Source organism: Pinus tabuliformis, chromosome Q (assembly GCF_031772625.1).
Source record: "Pinus tabuliformis cultivar Carrire ecotype Pingquan chromosome Q, CPIR1, whole genome shotgun sequence".
Classification (NCBI taxonomy): Eukaryota; Viridiplantae; Streptophyta; class Pinopsida; order Pinales; family Pinaceae; genus Pinus; species Pinus tabuliformis.
The window spans coordinates 57,825,756-57,848,001 of NC_142296.1; the positions used below are offsets into that span (position 1 = coordinate 57,825,756).

A 22,246-nucleotide genomic window follows, 5' to 3' on the forward strand; every position below is an offset into this window, starting at 1 on the left:
TCTATCCGCCTTGTTCTTTCCCTTGCTACCTCTTTCAAATGGGAAGTCCATCAGATGGATGTTAAATCTGCCTTCTTGCATGGGAACTTGCATGAAGAAATCTATATGGAACAACCTACTGGCTTTATACAAACAAACTCCAGCCTTGTATGTCGGCTTAAGAAATCCCATTATGGTCTCAAGCAAGCTCCTCGAGCTTGGTATGCCAAAATGGATAACTTTCTTTTAGAAAATGGCTTTTCTAGGTGTCATTCTGACAATACTGTCTACACCAAGAAAGTGGGCAAGTCACTTATCATTCTTGTTCCTTATGTTGATGATCTTATCCTGACTGGTAGTGATCCCAACCTTATAAACCATGTGAAGTCTAGCCTTAAAAGGAAGTTTGAAATGACAGACTTAGGACACTTACATTATTTTCTTGGTCTTCAAGTCTTGCAATCCAAGGAAGGTATTTCCCTTTCCCAGTCCAAGTATGCCTGTGATATTCTACGCCATTTTCACATGGAAGGCTGTAAGCCAGCCCCTTCTCCCTTTCAGTCTGGAGTCAAACTTTCAATAGGAAAACTTTTGTATCTAACCCATACTCGTCCTGACCTTTCCTTTGTTGTTGGCCTTGTTGCTCGGTTTATGCAAAACCCACATGAAAGTCATTGGAAAGCAGCGAAAAGAATACTTTGTTCTGTTCGAGGTACAGTTCAGTTTGGGATTCATTACAGTGCCGAAGCAACTCATCTATTAGTTGGTTTCACTGATTCTAATTGGGCTGGTGACCCTGATGATCGGAAGTCTATTGCAGTTTATGTGTTCACTCTTGGTTCAGGACCTATTACATGGGCTTGCAAGAAATAAGGTGCCATTTCTCTTTCCTCAGTAGAAGCAGAGTATCGTGGTGCCGTAGAAGCTAGTAAGGAAGTCTTGTGCCATTCAACTATGCAAAGATCCAGTCCAACATCAGCGTAGAAAACACATTGAACTGCACATGCACTTCATCAGAAAGCTCATTCACGACCATGTTCTTGAAGTGCAATATTGTTCAACCGATGATCAAGTTGCAGACATCTTCACAAAGGCCCTCACAGAGGCGAAATTTACTAAACTTCGATTTATGGTTGGAGTTCAGGAAGTTGTCACTAAGAGGGGATAGGCTCTAGTGCCTCCTTCCTTCTCCTATTATTTCATATTTGTAAATCCTTCAATCCTATCCCAAGTTGTTCTTAAGGGGGGATGTTAGGATATTCCGACACATAGGAAATAGTTAAGTATAACTTGGTCTAGTGTAGAGTTAGGTAAAGTGTGTTTCTTTACTATGTACTTTTGTAACTTACAATTTGACGGTCATGATATATAGTGATCCGACGGTTCATTCTCTCCTCGGTATTACCGACACTTGATCCGTGGCTTAACACCCGATTGGTCCATGATCTCTATTTAAAGAGCATGGAGGGTCATTTGTAAGTTAATTGTTCATGAGAGAAGCTTATGTAAAATTTCATTATTTTATTAATAAATTGTCTGAAGTGGTCGCGTTGGCTCAGGCCGTGGACTGTTTCCCTCTTTGAGGGTTTTAACCACGTCAAAATACTGGTGTATTGATCTGTGATCTATTTGTGAGCGATGTCCTTTGGTGTTCTGTCTGAGGAACTTACCCTATAAATTCCTACAAGAGGATTGCATTCAGTCAAGCCAAACCTGTTCAATAGATCTCCAATGTACTTCTTTTGAGAAAAAACTATGGACTTTGGATGTTGAGTTACTTCAATACCAAGATAGTAACGAACATAGCCCATATTAGTCATTTCAGAACCTTTTCTCAATTCCTTCTTTATGGATGTAATGTAGCTCTCAATGTTCCCTGTCATCAAAAGATCATCTACATATACCACAAGATATACAATTGTTTTGCCAACTTTCTTGACAAACAAAGTTGCATCATCAAGATCATAATGTTTGAAATTGAGTTTCAGAAGATGCTCAGTTAGTTTTTCATACCAGGCTCGCAGTGCTTATTTGAGGCCATACAAGGATTTCACAAGTTTGCATACTTTATGTTCATGTCCTTTCACAGCAAATCATTCAGGCTAGGACATAAAAACATTCTCTTTTGGATCTCCATTCAAGAAAGTAGTTTTTACATCCATTTGATGGACTTTCCATTCGTTCTGAGTTGCTAGGGCAAAGAGTGTCCGGATGGTAGCCCATTTTCCTGTGGGGGAAAAGGTCTCCTCATAATTGACCCCTTCCTTCTGTGCAAAACCTTTTGCCACAAGCCTGGCTTTATGCTTGTCAAGTGAGCCATCAGCTTGTCAAGTGAACCAACTTCCAAGTGTCATTTTTTATCATGGCATCATACTCCTTTTCCATTGCTTCTTTCCATTCATCATGGGAAGCAACTTCTTTGAAGGAAGTTGGTTCAAAATCTATAGACAAATTCAATTCACAATCATAAGAAACATCCATATCAACAGGAGAATCCGACTCATTTACATCACCTCCATTTGGTCAGGTTGAATTTCTAGTTCCTGTCTTTCCAACCTCATCAGGATGAACACTTTCAAGTGTCTTTGTCAGCCACTTTGGGGGACCTTTCTGAGATGGTCCAGGCTGCTCCGTTGATTGAGTTGGGACTAAATCAAGATTGAGTCTCCCAATGCTATCAATCACATCACTCAAAGTATCATTCGTTGTTGGAGTTTCATGCGGGGGAGAGAGTGCTTCACAAGAAGATTCCAGAGGTTGATCTAGTATAGGAATCCCCCCTTCAAGATATGGAATCTGATTATCAAATTCTTGAAATGATTTTGCATTTGCGAATCTATCCAAGCGATCAAGTTGCCGCTCAACAACATTGTCAGTTTTGGATGATTCAAGAAAGATTACATATCTAGATACAACAAACTTTTTATTGACTTCATCATAGAGACGATATGCTTTGGAGGTGTTTGAATACCCCAGGAAGATACACTTATGACTTCTTGCACCAAGCTTGCTTCTATGTACCTTTGGTATCAAGGCATAACATGTGGAACCAAATACCCTGAGATGCTTTAGGGAAGGAATGTGCCCATACCACATTTCATAAGGAGTCTTATTTCTAATAGCATTAGATGGACATCTATTCTTTACATATACAACACATAGAACTGAATCAGCCCAAAACATCAATTTTACATTTTTGAAAAACATCATGGAGCACACCATATTTAAGATTGTCCTATTCATTCTTTCAGCTACTTTGTTCTGTTGGGGATTATAAGGCACAGTTGTTTGATGTTTGATCCCATGTTAGCGAAGATAGTTTTCAAATTCACTTGAAGTGTATTATTTTCCATTATCGATGCGAATAGAGCCAATATGAGATTGTGCATCATTTTCAATCCATGTACAAAAGTTCTTAAATGTTTGAAAAGCATCAGATTTATTCTTCAATAAATAAACCCAACACATTCTGGTGTAGTCATCAATAAATATCATCATATATTTATTTCCATTTGCAAAAGGAATAGGCATTGGACCACATAAATCTGAATGAATGAGTTCAAGTTTTCTATGTGCTCTGGAATGTGAATCATGAAAAGACTATTTGCTATGCTTTCCTAGAATGCAAGCATCACATTGCTTAAGTTTCCTAGGATTTGGAAGCAAACCAGTAACACCATTTTTCTTCAATAAGCGAAGGTTGTCATAGTTCAAGTGTCCAAATCTAGCATGCCATAGTAAACTTGATGGAAATGTACCTTCTTCATAACGAGAATTGTATGAGAAATTTTGTGCACGAGCAGAGGTACCCTACAGCTTGAGAAGCCTTTCTTCTTCTATCCCCGTCATGACAAGTGAGTGGTCTGATGCTTTTCTCACCTCAAGCTTGCCATCAAACATATGAATAGAGTGTCCTTACTAGCGGATGTGGACCAAGGACAGCAAGTTTCTCCTCAGCTGTGGGAGATATAAAACATGATGTAGAAGAAAGTCTGCGAGACCAGGCAATTTAAGCCTGATTGTGCCAAGCCCTGATGGCTTGAGTTTTGATTTGTCTGCAAAGTATACTGCTCCATCAACATTTTCAGTAAATTCTTCAAAAAAAAAATTCTAAAAGTCATGTGGCAAGTTGCTCCTGAATCAAGCAACCAATCATTTTTCCAAGAAGCAAGTGAAGCATTAAATAAGTCTTCATTTATTCCAATATTACAGTGTGCCACAACATAGTGAGCGGATTCAAGTGCTTTACCTTTCTCTTTGTCATTAGTTTTACCTTTGGGTTGGTTTCTTTCCTGCTCAATTCCATCCCAAGGCAACTTGCATGTGGATGCATCATGTGATCATGTGATGCAGTGCAAATCTGACTTTTCTCCTTGAGAGTGTCTGCCCCCCTGCCTCTGAAATTTCTTCCTCTTCCTCTTCCACCACCTCTTCATCTGGAAGAATCTTGAGCATAATTCTTCTTTCTATGTGCAAGACCCACAGTGTCTTCAGAAGACTAAGGAGTCGTCTTCTTTCCAAAAGCTTTCTCTCTTTCAGCAATTTTTTTCACAAGGGAGTCAAAGGTAATATCTTTGAGGTTTCCATTTGCTTGCAATGACTCAAGATGATTTGACTAAGTGGGATAAAGTGCCTTGAGAAAAGCAATTAGAGGAATGTTCAGTTCAACATTAGTGACTTTGATATCATACATAATAGATTTTACTTCTGATGCAAGATCAAGACGATCATCATTTTGTAATTCAAGGGTGAACAATTTAACCATGAGTTAAACAACTTCGAGTGCAGAGTGTGAACCATAGAGTTCCTTTAGTTTTTGTAAGGCTTCGAAAGCATTTGAAAATGGCGAAATATGGTGACTCACCTCTTCATTTACTGATGTTGCAATCAATGCATAAGCATTGTTGTTCTTATTTTCCCAAATGGCGAATTCCTTGTCTAAGGTAAGTTGTTTTGGCTCTTTGTCTCCGTTTCCAACAACCACTCCTTTCCACAGCTCATTAAAAATGAGAGTGTGTTTGATTTTCCGAGACCACTCGAGATAATTTTCCTTCCCATTGAGGACCACTCCCACAATAGATATTAATGAGTTCATTTTCTTAAAATACTTCTGCTGCCAATACGCTGTAAGAAATTGCACTTCTGCTTGTAAAAAAAACCTACAATTTTAATGTATATAACAGAGGTATGGACATGCTCACAAAACCCAATAAGTGGTAAATAATAGTACCCATTCCACACAGTAATATATAAAACAAGCTTGCGTTATATCCAAAACATCTATAAAAAATATGCGGAGGGAACATAGACACCATATATGATAATGTGTATACTTGGCAGATGCCCTAGCAAACCACGGAAAACAGCGTTTATACCATGGAGGAGCGTTTATACCATGGAGGAGCATTTATACCATTGGGACAGTGTATATATGGGACTATGAAAACAGCGTTATGGGAGCCAAATAGCGTTATGTTAAATTCCTCTCCATTGGAATCTGTTGAAATTCGCGACAAACCCCAAAAAAATAATGAACAGAGAAGAGCTTTTGAAATGCCTCTGAAATAATGAACAGAGAAAGCTTTTGAAATGCCTTTGCGATGGATTTCCAAGGCGACAAACAATTGTTTTGCAGGAGAGTATTAGCTGAGCAGGAGTATGGAGCGGTATTCGAGACTGGTGAAGCGCATAATAAAAACGCATATGGTATATGGGGGCAACGTTAATAAGATTACAATAGCATTAATATCATACCAAGCATTCCACACAACTGTCGACGCCACGTTTATGCAAAGCAGAGGAAACGTTGGGCAGCAGGGCGGAAGATGCCAGTTCTGACTGGAGGACCAAGAAAACGCATATGACAATGCACTATTCAGGCCTCTGGAGCATGACAAAGGTGTCAGTTCTGCAAAATAGGCAGAACATAGGCTAGGAGGGAGTTACAAAGGCAAACTGTAATGCCAAAGATAGAGTTGGTTCTGATACCATCTCAGGCCAGGAGGTAACTCCTCAAATGTAATTGTATTATTCATTTAGGTTGTTCATTATTATATACAAGAGGGAGTGACTGTTCAGTTCATCTCCCGATGACTCTCCATTTCCTCTATTATTTATTTACACTAATTACAGTTGTTCACCCAATCCCTATGATTAGGTGTCAACACATAAAAATACACTCAACAAATAGAATTCTGGAAATGAAATTTTTAGATTAAAACACATGGAACTGTCAAGTTGTCAACACATGTTGAAAATAAATATGGACATAACCAGACCAGCAACACACAAAAATACACATAGATTTTTGGTCAACTTAGACCCAGGGAAAACCCTTTCAATCTTCTCCGGGGAAAACCTATTAGAGATCTCTTCAAATTTATTTATCTTTCAAGTTCAGGAAAAATACATTTGCAGACAAAACAAAACAGCAAAATACAACTTATCTCTTCAGCCCAAAACTCCTTGAAAACCGTGCCTACTTTGCCTCAATTTTTGTGCCCACTTGAATTTGAAAATATATATTGTACGGATACGACTATACGCATTTTTTCCAAAAAAAATCAAAAACTTCTCTTGAGTGGCGTGCAGCTCACAGCGTTCAATGTTGTTCGTACTATACCTTCTACTGTGTTCTATGCCTTGATTTCCATGCCCAACTTTGCCCAGAAATCACTCCTTCAACTTGTTGCAACAAATTTCTTCTTCATAACTTTTCTCCAGCTCTCAGCCTCCTTTCTCCAATCCGCTCATGAAGAATGAATGCAATCTCTCTTTTCTTTTCCCCCTTTTGTTTTCCTAAATGACTTTTGGGTAAAATATAATGGCTCGGATTCATTTAGATCAAGGGATGAGAATAAATGTGCATTTAATTCTCACTTTCTATTTTTTAATTCACCCATTAAATAAAGTACCCACATTGTACTTTATGTCTAAAGTCAATTTTCACTTTATAATTTAACATTGACTTTACCACTTATAAAATCACTTTCACTTTATAAAGTCACACGTAGGAAAAGAATTACTTTGGACACTTTTCCCTAGCTTGAGACTAACCCATGGGAAACCACTTGTCCAAGGTACATTAAAAATCAACACAATTTCCATTTTACATTTACAAGTGATAGTTTGTTTGCTCATATTTTATTCTTGATCTAACGTTGGTTTTGCATGACTACTTATCATTGTGCTTCGAATATCCAATTGAAGCAAGTATTTATTACTTCATTTGAGCAATTATTTACAACGCATTGGTTTATATTCTTATCTCTTGGATGGTGCATTGATTATCATTAAACATATATCTTTATATTGTTCATATATTTACATGCTTGCTCGTATCTAGAATCGAGTTATATTTCAGTAGTAGTTCCAATAACCTTAGTCTCCTCGAACCTCACATTTCACTTAACTAATCATCCTTTGGGACCACCCCCTTAGCTTAACTAGGAGAGAGCTTTAACAGAGAGAGTCTGGATCAAGTGACAACCCCTTCTCTAACTTTGCCACCAAGAACACACCTTGTGGGGTTGAGGATTTTTCCCACATTAACCTAGGTTTGCAAGCAAGGCGACAACAGGAGCCAACCAAAAATCAACCCAGGAGGATCCTAACAACATTCATTCAATGAATGATAGCACCATCACTCATTTGCAAAAGGTGCTAAAACTAGAAGGCCATCTTCACGATGAGAACCCTTCAGCACATGATCTACGTAACTAGGATATATTATCTATAACTATCCTCTCTTATTGCTTGGTCAATGACTTCTTAGAAGCAAGGTTGTGAAGAGGTTCATCAGGAGAATCCTAAAAGGGGGAATATGCTCTAAATAAATAGGACCCTAATAAAAATGAAAATGTACATTTGACGTGCAAAGGGGTGCAAGAGGAAATAACCCTTAAAAAAACAAAATGATAATAAGGATAACTATCTTATCCCAACACTAGGTCCCCAAAAGTCCGAACTCTCGAGAAACAGGACCAGTGGAAAGATGAATTCAACGTGAAGATGTTGTGACCCAAACTCCATCTCATCAACACATTGCAGCACAATCTATTTGCATTAGATAATGCACCTAAGGAGAAGGAACTAGATTTTCTTTGTCTTGGCCCAATAGATATGAAGAAAACTCAATCCTTATACCTCAAAACCATAAAGGAGAGAAGGCCTAATTCTTGTGTGAAGGTGAGCATCTTAGACAAGAAGTCTTAGAGGATAGATCCTTAAAAAGGAAAATGTGAAGCCAATAGTTATTGAAGAAAGAGAAGCGAGAAGCTAAAAAGAAAACAATTGAGCAAATGCACATGACCAAAATGGAAGAATGAAGATAATGGGCTTTATGCACATGACCAAAATGGAAGAATGAAGATAATGAGCAAATTAGGCTTGGTTGTGGGAAATCTCCATAGTTAAATGCATGTGAACTAGGGGAGTCTTGGGATATGTGACCTCGAGAGAAGTCTTGGTTACCAAGTGCAAGCCCCAGAGTTGATGATTGATGTTATGTGATTATTTCACTAGTATCAATCCCAATTCTTCACCCTTGTGAGCATCACCCAATGCAATGAATGTTATGTGGACTATTCAAAATCATGAGAAATTAGGTTGTTGAGACTAATAGTCAGGGATATGGTCATAGTTTAATGACTTACTCTACGCAGTTATGTTGAAGAAAGTGTAACTAGGTTCGGAACTCAAGAATAGATTGGGTTTCCTGCCCAAGAAATTTGTTTTATAGGTCAAGCACTAATCGAAACAGCTTCTAGGGTTGTCCTAGGTTAAGAAGTCAAATAGGGGCATTTTCTTAATATGAAGACCCCAGCAAGCACCTTGTAAATTGTAAAAAGAATTATTTTTGTATTTTACTAAGCCTTCCAAGACCAAGTCAACCTGCCAACCTGTCAAGTCGGCCTAGAAGCTACAATTCGTACCCCTGGAAGACCTATATATAGGTGACATTTCGACCTCACTTGGACACATTCATTCCTCTCTCTCTTATGCAAAGGAAGAAGCAGAAAAGGGCAGCGAAGAAGGCAAAAGAAGGAGAAGATGTGTTTGGGTTCCTCTCTCTCTCTTTCTCTCCACACGTAAGAAGAGTATTGAAATTCTGCAACTTTTCGCTAGGCTTTCCGTTGTCGAGCTAGGGTTTCATTGTTTCGCTAGGCCAACAAAGTCCCCTTCTAGATCCAAAAGTCAAAGTAGGTCAAGCGAGGCAGGTGGAGGCAAAGAAGTAGTAGTCCACACATGTGAACTAGCAGTTGTTCCTCAGAGGCCGAAGTCGTAGATCTGCAATTAGGGCCGAAATGTTGTGGCTGGAGGTCGAAGTAGTGTTGCCGGAAGAGATTTTGTTGGGTTTGGAAAGTAGTGAAGCAAGCATATTCTTGGGAAGTTGATCTTGGTCTTGGAAGGGCTTCAGTGTTGGTAAAGGGTCTTGGTATTCATCAATAAAGAAGCTATAAGAAGATATTGAAGGGAATTCCTCTCAAGAGGAGAGGTTTTGCCTTGGCTTGGAGCCGACATCTTGTGTACTTGTATCTTGTTGATCTTCTTGTTTTGGTAATTGTTTGATGATTGAAGAACACACTATAATAATAAGAAGAAGAAGATAATCCTAATAAGTAAAAAGGCATCATTGGGAAGAAACCAAATGTTGATCATCTCTGGATATTTGAGTGTCCTGTAAATATTCACATTCCCAAGGACAAAAGAAAGAAGCTAGATCTCGTAAGCAAGAAAGGAATATTTGTTGGATATAACAACTCTTCCAAGGCTTACAAAATCTACATAAAGAAAGGACATCAAAAAGAAGTAGAGATGTAATTTTTTATGAGAGCATTACCTTCAAGAAATCCAAAGATCTCCCATCTGATTCTGATGAGGAGGATCTTCCTATGTTTGAGGAAGAAGTTAATAAGGAAGAAGAAGTCTCTCATCATGAAGAAGAAGGTCCCAGCAAACCAATATCTCTACCTGAAAGAAGAAAGACCTAACTGGGTAACTTCTACACTTCAAGAAGCAAAAGGTCACACCACAAGAGGAAGATTCAGGGAGAGCAAGAAACTGAAAAGATACTCAGGATGTGCAGCATACCTGTCAAAGCTCATTGAAGATGAACCTTCCACTTTGGAAGAAGCAACCAAACACCAAGAATGGAAGAATACAATGAATGAGGAATACCAATCTATTATGAAGAATGGAGTCTAGGAAATTGTCCCAAGACCAGAAAACAAATCAATGGTAACCTCTAAGTGGTTGTATAAGATCAAAAAAATTCAAGGCTAGATTTGTGGCTCGAGGCTTCTCTCAGGAAGAAGGCATTGACTATGAAGAGACCTTTTCTCCCACAAAAAGGTATCCCACGATTTGAACTCTGATATCTCTGGCAACATCAATGGGATCGAAGGTACATCAAATGGATGTCAAAACGACATTCTTGAATGGTACCATAGATGAATAAGTCTACATAGAACAACCATTGGGATTCGAAGTAAAGGATAGAGAAACTCATGTGTGCAGAAGAAGGCACATTATGGCCTCAAGCAAACTCCTAGAGCATGGTATGCTAGAATGGACGCATACTTGCAAAGGTTGGGTTTCAAGAAAAGCACGGCAAATCCCAATCTCTACATCAAAGTAGAGAATGATGAACTTGTCATCATTCTTCTATATGTAGATGATCTTCTAATAATTGGTGATGAAGAAAGAGTTCAAGAATGTAAGAAATTGTTGGCAGTTGAACTCAATATGAAGGATCTTGGACTTGTGCATTATTATCTAGGACTAGAAGTCTGGAAGGAACCAAATGAAATTTACCTGGGACAAGGAAAGTATGTGATCGAGCTATTGAGGAGGTTTCATATGATGGAATGCAAACCCATGACAACTCCAATGATCACAAACTTGAAAATGTCAAGGAATTTTGAATCCATCTAGTAGATCCTACTAAATGTAGACAATTGATTGGCTCCCTGACGTATTTGATGAATACTCGCCCAGACATATGCTTTGCAGTAAATGTTCTCGGTCAATTTCAAATGGAGCCTAGACATGATCATGGGATAGCTGCCAAGCATATACTGAGATATCTGCAGGGAACCATCCATTACTGCCTGAAGTATGAAAAATAAAATGATGTTCATCGAGAAGGATTTACTAATCTCGATTGGGGAGGCAGCAAGCAGGATGGAAGAAGCAGTACAGGAGGATGTTTTAACTTGGAATCCTCAGAAAGCAAGAGACAATGGATTGAAGTAGTGTTGAGGTTGAGTACATTGCAACCTTTGAAGTGAGCAGGGTAGCAGTCTGGTTAAGGAAGACATTATTTGATCTGCTTGCAAGACCATTGGACCCTACCATAATACATTGTGATAATACAAGTTGTATAAGATTGTCTGAGGACCGGGCAATTCAAGGAAAGACGAAGCACATAAACAACAAGTACCACTACATTTGAAAGTTGGTACAAGATGGTGGACTAACGCTGGAGTATATCCCCACCAATCATCAAACTATTGATATTTTGACAAAATCCCTTCCCAATAAGAAGCTAGTGTATTTTAGAAACAAACTTGGATTAGTTGACATATCTTCCCTAGTTGAGAGGGAGAGATAGACACATCATTCTTGTCTTCATTTTGGAAGAAATAATGGAGGATTGAGTAATCATCTGGCATTCGATATTCTTTGAGGATGTGGTAGGGCATCCAAGATAAGAGTAGGCAAGAGGACCGATATTCTTTGAGGGTTGGGGACCCAAGATAAGAATAGTCCTAGAAGGTCATACTCGGTGAACACCTAGGTGGGTATGTACCTTGAGAGACAATGATGAAGGTGTCTATAATCATTGGTCTCGCCAACATTGTGCTCTAATCTATTGAGAGATAGAGTTGTTAGTCAAGGCCTTGCTATGTGACAATGTTGGTTATAATGATGTTATACAGATGGATTACTAGTCTGACTCTTCTTATGAGATCTCTTCAGTATTGAGAATAGCCATGTACCATTTATGAATACCTCCCTAGTTAAGAGGGAGTGTTGAAGAGCCCCAAGAGTTAGCTCGATCGGTCAAGTCAGGGCCTTGCCGTTTGGGAGGTCACAGGGTCAATTCCCGAAAGCTCTTGGGGTCAGGTCTTGCATATAGGCTGAGGGGCGTTTCGCCCTAGATTTTCCTCGTGGATGTAGCGCCACCCGCTGACCGAAGGTGTCCATGAACCACGCCCAACAAAGAATAAAAAATAAAAATAGAACCAAAACTTCAAAGACTAAAATTACAAAAAAAAAAAGAGGGAGTGTTGAAGAAAGTGTAACTAGGTTCAGCCTTCATAAATATGAAATGTACTTTTGATTCTTGTATTTTGTAAAAGAAAGAAAAATGATTATTATTATTATTGAGCTTGGGTTTCTTGCCCAAGAAATTTGTTTTAAAGGTTAAGCACTAATTGAAAGTGCTTCTAGTGTTGACCTAGGTCAATAAGTCAAATTGGGACATTGTCATAATATGAATACCCCATTGGGCATCTTGTAAATTGTAAAAAGAATTATTTTTGTATTTTACTGAGCCTTCCAAGACCAAGTTGGCCTGCCAGCCTGTCAAGTCGGCTTAGAAGCTGCAATTCGTACACCTGGAAGACCTATATATAGGAGACAGTTCGACCCCACTTTGACACATTCATTCCTCTCTCTCTTATGTGAAGGAAGAAGCAGAAAAGGGCAGTGAAGAAGGCAGAAGGAGAAGAAGTGTTTTGGGTTCCTCTCTCTCTCTCTTTCTCTCCACACATGCGAAGAAGAGGGCTGAAATTCTACAGCTTTTCGCTACGGTTTCTGTAATCGGGCTACTGTTTTGTTGTGGAGCTTCGATATAATGAAAAAAAAAGCTCAAGGGCAAACAAAGTCCCCTTCTAGATCCAGAAGTCAAAGTAGGTCAAGCGAGGCAACGGGAGGCTGCCAGGGGGCCGAAGTTGCAGATCTGTAGTTAGGGCCGAAATGTTGTGGCTGGAGGTCAAAGTAGTGTTGCTAGAAGAGATTTTGTTGGGTTTGGAAAGCAGTGAAGCAAACATATTTTTGAGAAGCTGATCTTGGTCTTGGAAGGGCTTCAGTGTTGGTCAAGGGTCTTGGTATTCGTCAATAAAGAGTCTATAAGAAGAGATTGAAGGGTTTTCCTCTCAAGAGGAGTGGTTTTGCCCTGGCTTGGAGCCTACATCTTGTGTACTTGTATCTTGTTGATCTTCTTGTTTTGGTAGTTTTGATGATTGAAGAACACACTATAATAAGAAGAAGAAGAAGAAGATAATCCTAGTAATTAAAAAGACATCACAAGCAGTTATCATAGTTAGAAAGTCTAATGGCTTAGGATCTAAAGTATATCATCCAATACTAAAGTGCAAGAGAAATCCAAACTCTAGGAAAGGATGGGAACAAAGTTATTTGTCTAGAAGAGAGGATATGATAAGCTTCAAAAGCATCAAAAGTTCATGAAGGCAATGAAAACAAGAAAACATCATTTTACTCTCGAGGTGGATAACAATCAAACCAATCAAGAAGATAATCAAGAATGGACATTACTAGTTGTAGAAACATCACCAGCAATAAGAAACCAAACAAACCCAAAAACGCCTAGTAGGAGAATATGGAACCAACAACCAAATGATGTTTGTGATTCCTTGACATTATTGAAAAATTAACATGAAAAAAAATTAGAAAATATTGTAATTTTAATTTGGTTTATTCCACCGAATATATTTATTCTTAAACATTCCATTCTAAATGCAATAGAATCAATAATAGATAGAAAAGTGAACGAGACATAAAAAAGATTGAAACAAAAGAAGGAGCTTCTATGAATTGAACCAAAGTAAAAGTAGTCTCATGGCAAAGCAAACATAGGACACATACGACCTGTTTTGTTTTGATGTGATTTTGTATCATCCTACCAGAACTTATGACTTGGGATAGATATCATATTTGAGTGTTGATGTCTGATGTACCACTTGACATCTTATACATTTTATATATCGGTGTTATTTATGTTTAATGTTGATACTTCTCTAGAAATTTACAAATATATATATATATTTTAGACCCCGAGAATTAAATTCTGAATAGCAATAAATGCAACATTGGTTTAAATCTTCAAATTACGGCCCTTCCACAAAATATGTGTAAATTATGATACATAACTATAATGTACTCAGGAGTCAGGACAGCAGAAAGAAAAAATATCGAAATGCATTTCTGCCTGATTAACCAATTGAAAATTTGCAAATGAATTGATTCCACGTTTTAAAATTTCGGAATACAAGCCTTCCACAAAAGAGAAACTGCAACATATGAGACATAACCTTGAGATAAAATGAAAGCAATAAAAAGGAAGATTAGATCCGGATGCCCAATTAAATTTCCTACTTCTTGTACATGCTTAATATATATATATATATATAGAGATATATATATATATATATATATATATATATATATATATATAGCACAAACAAATAAGAATAGCATATACAGAACTAATCTTGTCAGGAAAATTAAGACAAACTAGCAATCACAAGTGATGGAGTTATGACAACTTTTAAAACAATTGGATGTAGCTTTAGCCGCTGTGAGGAAAAGGTGTTTCCTCCCCCGCCCAGGTTCAAATCCCACATTGTAACATGTTTTCCCATTGTGAGCCAACTGTTGCTCACATGTTGACTTGAACATGATCCCTGAACAATCCACTTTACTCCGGGTAGCATCCTCAGAATAAGGTGAAGCATATTACCTAGAAAATATATAAAAACATACTAATAATAATAATAAAATGTTAAAACAACATATGAGCATCAATAAAATCAACTTATTAAAATGATAACAACCTAAATCTCACGGCACATTCTCAAACATCAGTTTATGCATATAAAATTTAAATCATGATAAATAGAATTTGCAGACAATTCATTCGGCACATATCAGGTCAGGAGATTCGGGACAAACCAGACTTTCAATTCCACTGCCAAGTCCTTCCGCAAGCCCAGACAGTAAGTCCAGAGAACAAACTATAAACTCCTTATCATATGCAGTGCCTGCCCTTACAGGATCAGCCTGAGAAACAAACGAAGAAACTACCAATCAATTAAGGATTCGAAAATATTTGGTTAAAGTGACTAATGTAGCTCAGTTTAAGAATACAAATATATATAGTGAAAACAAAAATGTCAAAATTGTACAAGTACCAATCAGCCATGCGTTAATCATTTTTTGGGAAAAAAAGTGTTTGTTTTACATTCTAAGATGTAACTTGAGCCCTAGGGATATTGGGAAGGTATCCACGAATCAACAATAAATGCAATATTTCGGGTCTTGAAAACTTTGTGACAGGCAATCTGTACTAGAATGATAAATAACAGTGAGAAAGGTCACTTGTCAAAAGGAACTACAACTCTGATAATAACAATTTATAGCATACCTTTGCAAGTTGTTGCATTCGTATCAGAGTGATACATCTCAAAAATACAGGTTCAGCATACTGAGAAAATCCAGGCCCTAGTGCCTGCACAAAATCAAGAAAGTCCAGACATGCTTAGTTAATAAAATTGTGTAGACATAAAATATAAGAATAACCAAACAAGAAAAAGCCCTGTGATTAGTAAGAAACTCATTCCTATTAAGGAGCTCCACCGTTCCAAAGAATCCATCCTAAAGAAAGTCTCCAGAAAGAATTTTCTCCTGAAGCAACTAGATCAGGATTTTTAGGAAGCCTCAATTGACTTTGGTCTTAAGATATAAGAAGATAGAGAGAATGATATGAACATGTCTACTGCAATAAGATCACCTATGCAATCATCTTCATTTGGCTCTTCCACCTCCTCCTGAACTTTGAAGAGAGTTCATATTGAACTTTACTAGTATGTTGCAAGGATTGCCAATATTACCACTGTAAAAGGCTTTGACTTTTAACAAATTTCAGATGCTAGCCTTTTGAATCTTTAATCTGGTAGACTGACATAAGAACTAAGTTGCACAATATGACGAACTGGGTGTGAGTTTCAGAAATGGAAACGTGCTTGAAATGGGATCCCTCCAAAATCTGGAAAGCCAGTATATGGAAAGCAACTAAATATATAAATAAATAAATAAACTTTATTTAATAAAGATATATATATATATAGCCATCCTGAAGGAACCCATTATGAATAACTGGCCAAGAACATTTAAATGACAAGCTTCCACCATTGCTTCTGTTGCAATCCTCATCATTAGAAACAGCTTTGCTTCTTATATAGCCTTTGCCTCTACCTCAATCCTTCACAGACATCAATCAAAACCACCCAAAATTTATGAAACAACCTAATCCAAACCTAATCAATGATTTTAGCTTGAGTGCAAGGTACAATTTTGCCAAGACCATGGCAGAGAAGTTCAACAAACAACACCACCAACATCACGATACATTAAGGGCTCGGCGCTCTTGATTAAATGTCAAACCTATACACTCGTATGTTTTAGAATACCATGGAAATGTTGCAATACTACCACTCTTCTAGTCTTGAAAACTATTAAATCTACTAATTTTTTAATAGGATATGAAAAAATACTTTCTCCATAAGAAGTGTTCATTTTATGTTGTTTGTAAGGGCTAAGACGTACATTGTATTCTTGTCCTCCCTTACCTCTCATATAAATGAAGGAGAGAATCTATTATTCATAATGTTCATTCACTCACTTCTACTCACTTTTGTGATGAGATGTGACCTAGAGAAGAGTGCACACTAGGGCCCCCCCCCCAACCTCTCTCTCTCTAGAGTCTTCCCATGTGCCTAATTTATTTTTTATTGAATTGCTAGGGTTTCTTAGTCTCCCTAGGGTACCTTGGAGCATCTTAGAGGTGTAGGGTTAGGATTTATCTGTTGGAGATTGGAGATTATTGGTTTGTGATGAAACCCTATGGTGGAATTGTGAAGAAGAATAGGAGGAGAGTAAGTATTTACTTGTCGGATGACTTGCAGTGATTCTTGCATATTGGATCATCTTGGTTGCTAGGGTTTTGACAATTTTCCCTAGCTATTGTTTAGAGACCTAGGAGGATTTGTACTAGCTTTGAGAGAAGGTTAGTGTATTGTTAACCCCAGGTTTTGCTTGTTTGCAAATCAAACGGTTAAGAGTCAACTTACTTCATCGGGCTATTGTTCAAAGTATGATTCTAGGGACAGTTTTCATTAGTCAGAGGTTTGTTCACACAGAGTTCATGCAGGATGATTCAATGATATGGTCCCTCTTCAAAGTTTTTCATAGGCATTATGTAGAAATTTGATGTGTACACCCACCCGGGTTTCAAGTTTAGTGATTCCTCATCAAGTATAATACCCAACCCACATTTAGTATATGTTGTCACAAACATGGATATTTTTACAAATTGAAACACATAGAATCTACTTCTTTATTTTCCTTTTGCTGAGATAGAACACAAGCATGCACACAAAAATTTGACACAGTTATTTTCTGTCAAATGGCCTTGGAAAAACCCCCTAGAGAAAACCAGTGAGGGGAGGAATTTTTATTTCTTTTGAGAATTATTTACAGTAGTAAATTTTTCCACCAACATCACACAAACTTATCTCAATTTGCATGCCAAACTCCTTCGAAATTGTGTTGTACTTTTCTCACTCAATTTCTATGCCAAAACCATATTGAAATGTGTGCAGACAGCCCCTTGAAATTCATGCTCAAGATCCCCCTCAAATTCAGAGTTGCCTCAATTTTAATGCCTATTAAATGGAAATTCATGCCAACTGCTTGGAAAATCATGTTGTAGCTATTGTATGATTTCTCGCTTGGAATTTGTGCCCCTATTATGGAACATGAAATTTGTGACCTTGCTACTGTAATTTTCTTCTTTGAAATTCATGCCACAGTTGCTCTCATTTCTCTTCAGCTTAACTCATCTTGTGCTTTCTCCTCTTCTCCAAAAATCATGAAGAAAAAAATGAATTGGTGTCTCTTCCCCTAAGATCAAATGGCTGAGATTTAATCTTAGCCATGGACGTCAAGGGTGGAGATATAATCTCTCATTGACCCACTTAAGTCACTTAGACTTCAATACTCATAAAGTCACTATATCCCCTCATCACTTTTTTCATTAATTAGACCAAAAAGTCACTTTGTGACTTTAATGCTCATAAAGTCATTTTAACTTTCTTTCTCATAAAGTTAACTCAAGGGGTCTTGTTTGATAATTTTCCCTAGGCAAGACACTATGCCTTAGCAAGCAATTGTTCTTGGTACACCTTTTCTAACACTCCCTCTTGTTGAAGAATGCAACTAGTGTCGGTATTCATAATTGTATTTGAGTCATGATGAGTTGTATTTGTCAAAAGAAAGAAAAAGAAATTTTATTGCAAAAGAAAATTGACTTATTAAAGCATGGGTTTCATGCTTGGGTCATTAGTCAATGGGTCAAGGCAGCCATTGTGTCCTCTAGGATTTTAGTATTGTATCAAAGTCAAAATCATAATGTAAAAGACCCTTCATGAGAAGCTAAAGTCAAAGAGACTCCTCCACCAAGTCGGCTCCCTCTCCTATATGTCGGTCTACCCTACTCTACAAGTCAGCCTCAAATTGAGCTTCAAGCCACTATTAATAGCCAATCATTCGACCTATTGAGGAATATGCATAGATGAAATTCAATCTGCAGCTAAGAAGAAGTAATGAAGTGTTAAATACAAGGAGAAGAAACTATCCTATGCCAAGAAGAAAAAGAAGCCAAGCAAAAGTCTGAAATCAATTATCCTTAGCCACACGCGTGAGTTTCCTGATGGATTACAAGGCCGAAAAAGTGCAGCAGACCGAAAGTTACAAAAGAAGGAAGAGAGGGGCCCAAACCCTAGTTTGCATGATTTTCTTTGACTTAACAGTTTGACTTGTTCATGGGAGGCTGACTTGGTGGAGTGAAGGAAGTCATTTGTCTTGGGCTTGGGTCCTAGTCGTCTCAAATTGATTTGAATCTACTAGTGGAAGAGTTTGATTGGGTTTTCCCCTTCATAGGGGTTCGCCCTGGTTGAGTGCCTACATCTTGTGTCCTCTTTTGTGTTTATGATCTTCATTGTTTCGCATTTTTCTTGATGAAAAGAATATAATAATTTGAAAGAAGAACTATTGATTAAACAATCACAAAAAATGTCAAAATAAGAGATATCAACCTAAGAAAAATCCTAAGTTGTTGCCCTAATGGATTTCTCAACACCTCTTACCGAGGAAAGTGTTTCTCACCATTCTCATCTTTTCTATGAAGTAAACATACTTTCACCTTGGCAAGGACTTGGTGAAAATGTCGGCCACCTATATATATATATATATATATATATACTCAAGTTGCGTTGCTCCTCTCGAACATAGTCACGGATGAAGTGGTATCTGATCTCTATGTGTTTTGACATATCATGAAAAACGGGATTCTTCGTGAGTTTGATGCAACTCTAATTATCGCAGTAAATCATAGTAGGCCTCAATGACCAAATAAGTCCACCAACAACTTGCAAAGTCAAAGGGCCTCACAACTGGCTTGACTACTTTTGCTTCTGGTTGAACCATAAGACAACTATCAAACCCAACCTAAATCAATATCCAAAAGTGCTCTTCCAATTACTAGCACACCTTTCCCAACATAAGTCTAGGCATCCAATCAATCTGATTTTGCCCCCCTTAACATAGTCCAAACCATAATCCACTATCTATTGCAGATATCAAATCACATATTTTGCAGCCACCCAATCCACTCTCCTAGGCTCCACCATGAACTGACTAAGAGTGTTGATTGCAAAACAGATTCTAGCCTAGTGTTGACCAGATACATCAATGAACCAACCAATTGACGATAAAACATGGGATCAACCAACTCAAACTCAGAAGAGTGAAGCAACTTCCAATTGGTAATCATAGGCGTGGACATGGACCTACAGCCCTTCATATGAAATCTCATCAATATGTCTACTGCAAACACGCCATGTACAAGAAAGATATGACCCCCCTGCCACACCACTAATCTCAAGATGTAGTGCATTAGTCCAATGCCTGTCATCTCAAACTTTGAAGCAAAGAATGAGATGATGCTCACCAATCACAATGTAATCGAGGTTCGGATCTACATCAGTCTTGCTAAAACCCATTTGTTGCAAGTGTGTGTCTATCTGGTAGTAGCAAGCTCTCAGAGCTTGCTTTAGGCCATATAATGCCATCTTCAACCTGCATACATGGGACTCCTTCCCATGCACCTTGTTACCTCCCAAGTTGTACCACGCAAGACTTGCAGTACGCCATCAAGGTTGAACAAGACAATTGTTCAAATTTCAGGTTCAGAAGCCTTGCAAGCCAATTTTTCCCTTTCTTCTAGCTTTCTTCTCTATGCAATTTCCGTACCCCCATGGGGAAATTGTAACAAATAATGTTTGCATGATAGGTCATTAGGAAAAGTTTCTAGTTCCAAGGGAGCCAACAGTCAAGCAAAGTGGAAGGAACAACCTTCCAAGAAGATATCATGGGATTGAGATTGTCATAGACAAAAGGCCTTTAAGAGAAACGTGCCTTCCCAGAGGAGACCATAGTAGAAGGACTTGCTTACATGATAAAGGGAGAAGCTACAACAGAAGGACTTGCTTACGTGATAAAGGGAGCAGCTACTATAGAAGGACTTGCTTACATGATAAATGAAGCAGCTACAGTACAAGGACTTGCTTACAATGATCGCAGAACGACTTGCTTGTGTAACAAAGGAAGCAACAATGGCAGGAAAATTTGCATGATAGGTCATTAGGAAGAGCTTCTAGATCCAAGGAAGCCAACAGTCAAGCAAAGTGGAAGCAACAGCCTTCCAAGAAGATATCATGGGATTGAGATTGTCATAGACAAAAGGTATCTAAGAGCAACGTGCCTTCCGCGAGGGGACCATAACAAAAGGACTTGCTTACGTGATAAATGGAGAAGCTACAACAGAGGGACTTGCTTACGTGATAAAGGGAGCAGCTACCACAAAAGGACTTACTTACATGATAAATGAAACAGCTACAGCAGAAGGTCTTTCTTACAATGATAGCAGAAGGACTTCCTTGTGTGACAAAGGAAGCAGTAGTGGCAGGAAAATTTGCTTCTATGACAAAGGGAGCAACCAGGACTACCACAACAAGACCTGCTTCAATGTCAGAGGGAGTTCGGCCTTGGAGATTAGAGTGAATGATTTTGCTGATACACTATTTCTTGAGATTGGAGATTCATATTTGGTGAATCCCACAATGTACAAGTAATTAATTGGATAAATTTCAGCTAAGGGGAAATATGTTGTAGAGAATACCTCCCTTGCTAAGACGGAGTGTTGATTTTTGTGTAGCATCGAGAGGTATTCCCACATGCTAAGAGGCCTCCCAAAACGGACAAGGAAAATTATGGAAAATTAAAATTAAAAGCTTAATTTTTTTCAAGGTTCATGTAGGCACCAAGTTCCTACAAGTTGATAGGCCGAACCCACCATGAATGGGTGTGACCCATGGTCAAACCCACTTGACAAGTATAAATACAAAAGAGTCAACATCATTTCAACCACAATCATCACAAGATCTTCTACACAAGAGATATCCACAGATGTGAACAAAAAAGGAGCAAAGCATTTGATGTTTGACCGAATTTGAAAGGGTCCAAGCTTGATCAAACTTTGATCATTAACTAAGGCTGACTGTAGGTCAAGTTGACCATAGGCCTTTGACCGTAAACTAACCACAGGCCAAAATTCAATAGTTGAATAGTGTTGACTTTTAGGTTATTGGGTGGTTTGACTAGCTGCTATTTGACAAGGTTTGACTGGTATTTTGGGCTTTGTTTTTGGCACAAATTTGTACACAATTTATGTAATTGTGAACCTTTTTGAAGCACAATTTCTCCTAGAAGAAAAGTTGTTGGGTTTTCTCCCATGTTTGGGTTTCCCAGGGAAAATTTGTTGTCTCTATTTTCCATGATTGTCTATTTATGTTCCTACTATTTTTTATTGTATTATTGTTGATATTTTCTATGTATAATTGCTCAATGGTATCAGTGGCTTGAAAAATAATTTGATAAATATCAAAGGAAGTAATTATCAGAACAGAAAATCAAATTTTACTATTCATTCTTGTAGAAAATTCAACAGATATGCATTGCACTCTGTGCCATTTCATATTCACCCCTACATGGTATATAGATGAGCAAATTTTGTATATTTTGTCTCTAATAGTTTGGAATCATGGTTTGAAATCTTAAAATA

The 22,246-nt window shown here is 37.9% G+C and overlaps 1 protein-coding gene across 1 annotated transcript in view; it reads right to left on the reverse strand.

Annotated features, from left to right (window-relative positions):
* The window catches only part of LOC149218282 (transportin 1), a 218,164-nt gene that overhangs the window by 71,314 nt on the left and 124,604 nt on the right, over window positions 1-22,246 (reverse strand). The window contains exons 19-20 of the mRNA XM_089383890.1: window positions 15,431-15,514; window positions 14,959-15,066 (exon numbers count right to left, since the gene is read on the reverse strand). Of these exons, the coding sequence (XP_089240016.1) occupies window positions 14,959-15,066; window positions 15,431-15,514 (192 nt within the window). The remainder of the gene's footprint in view (window positions 1-14,958; window positions 15,067-15,430; window positions 15,515-22,246) is intronic.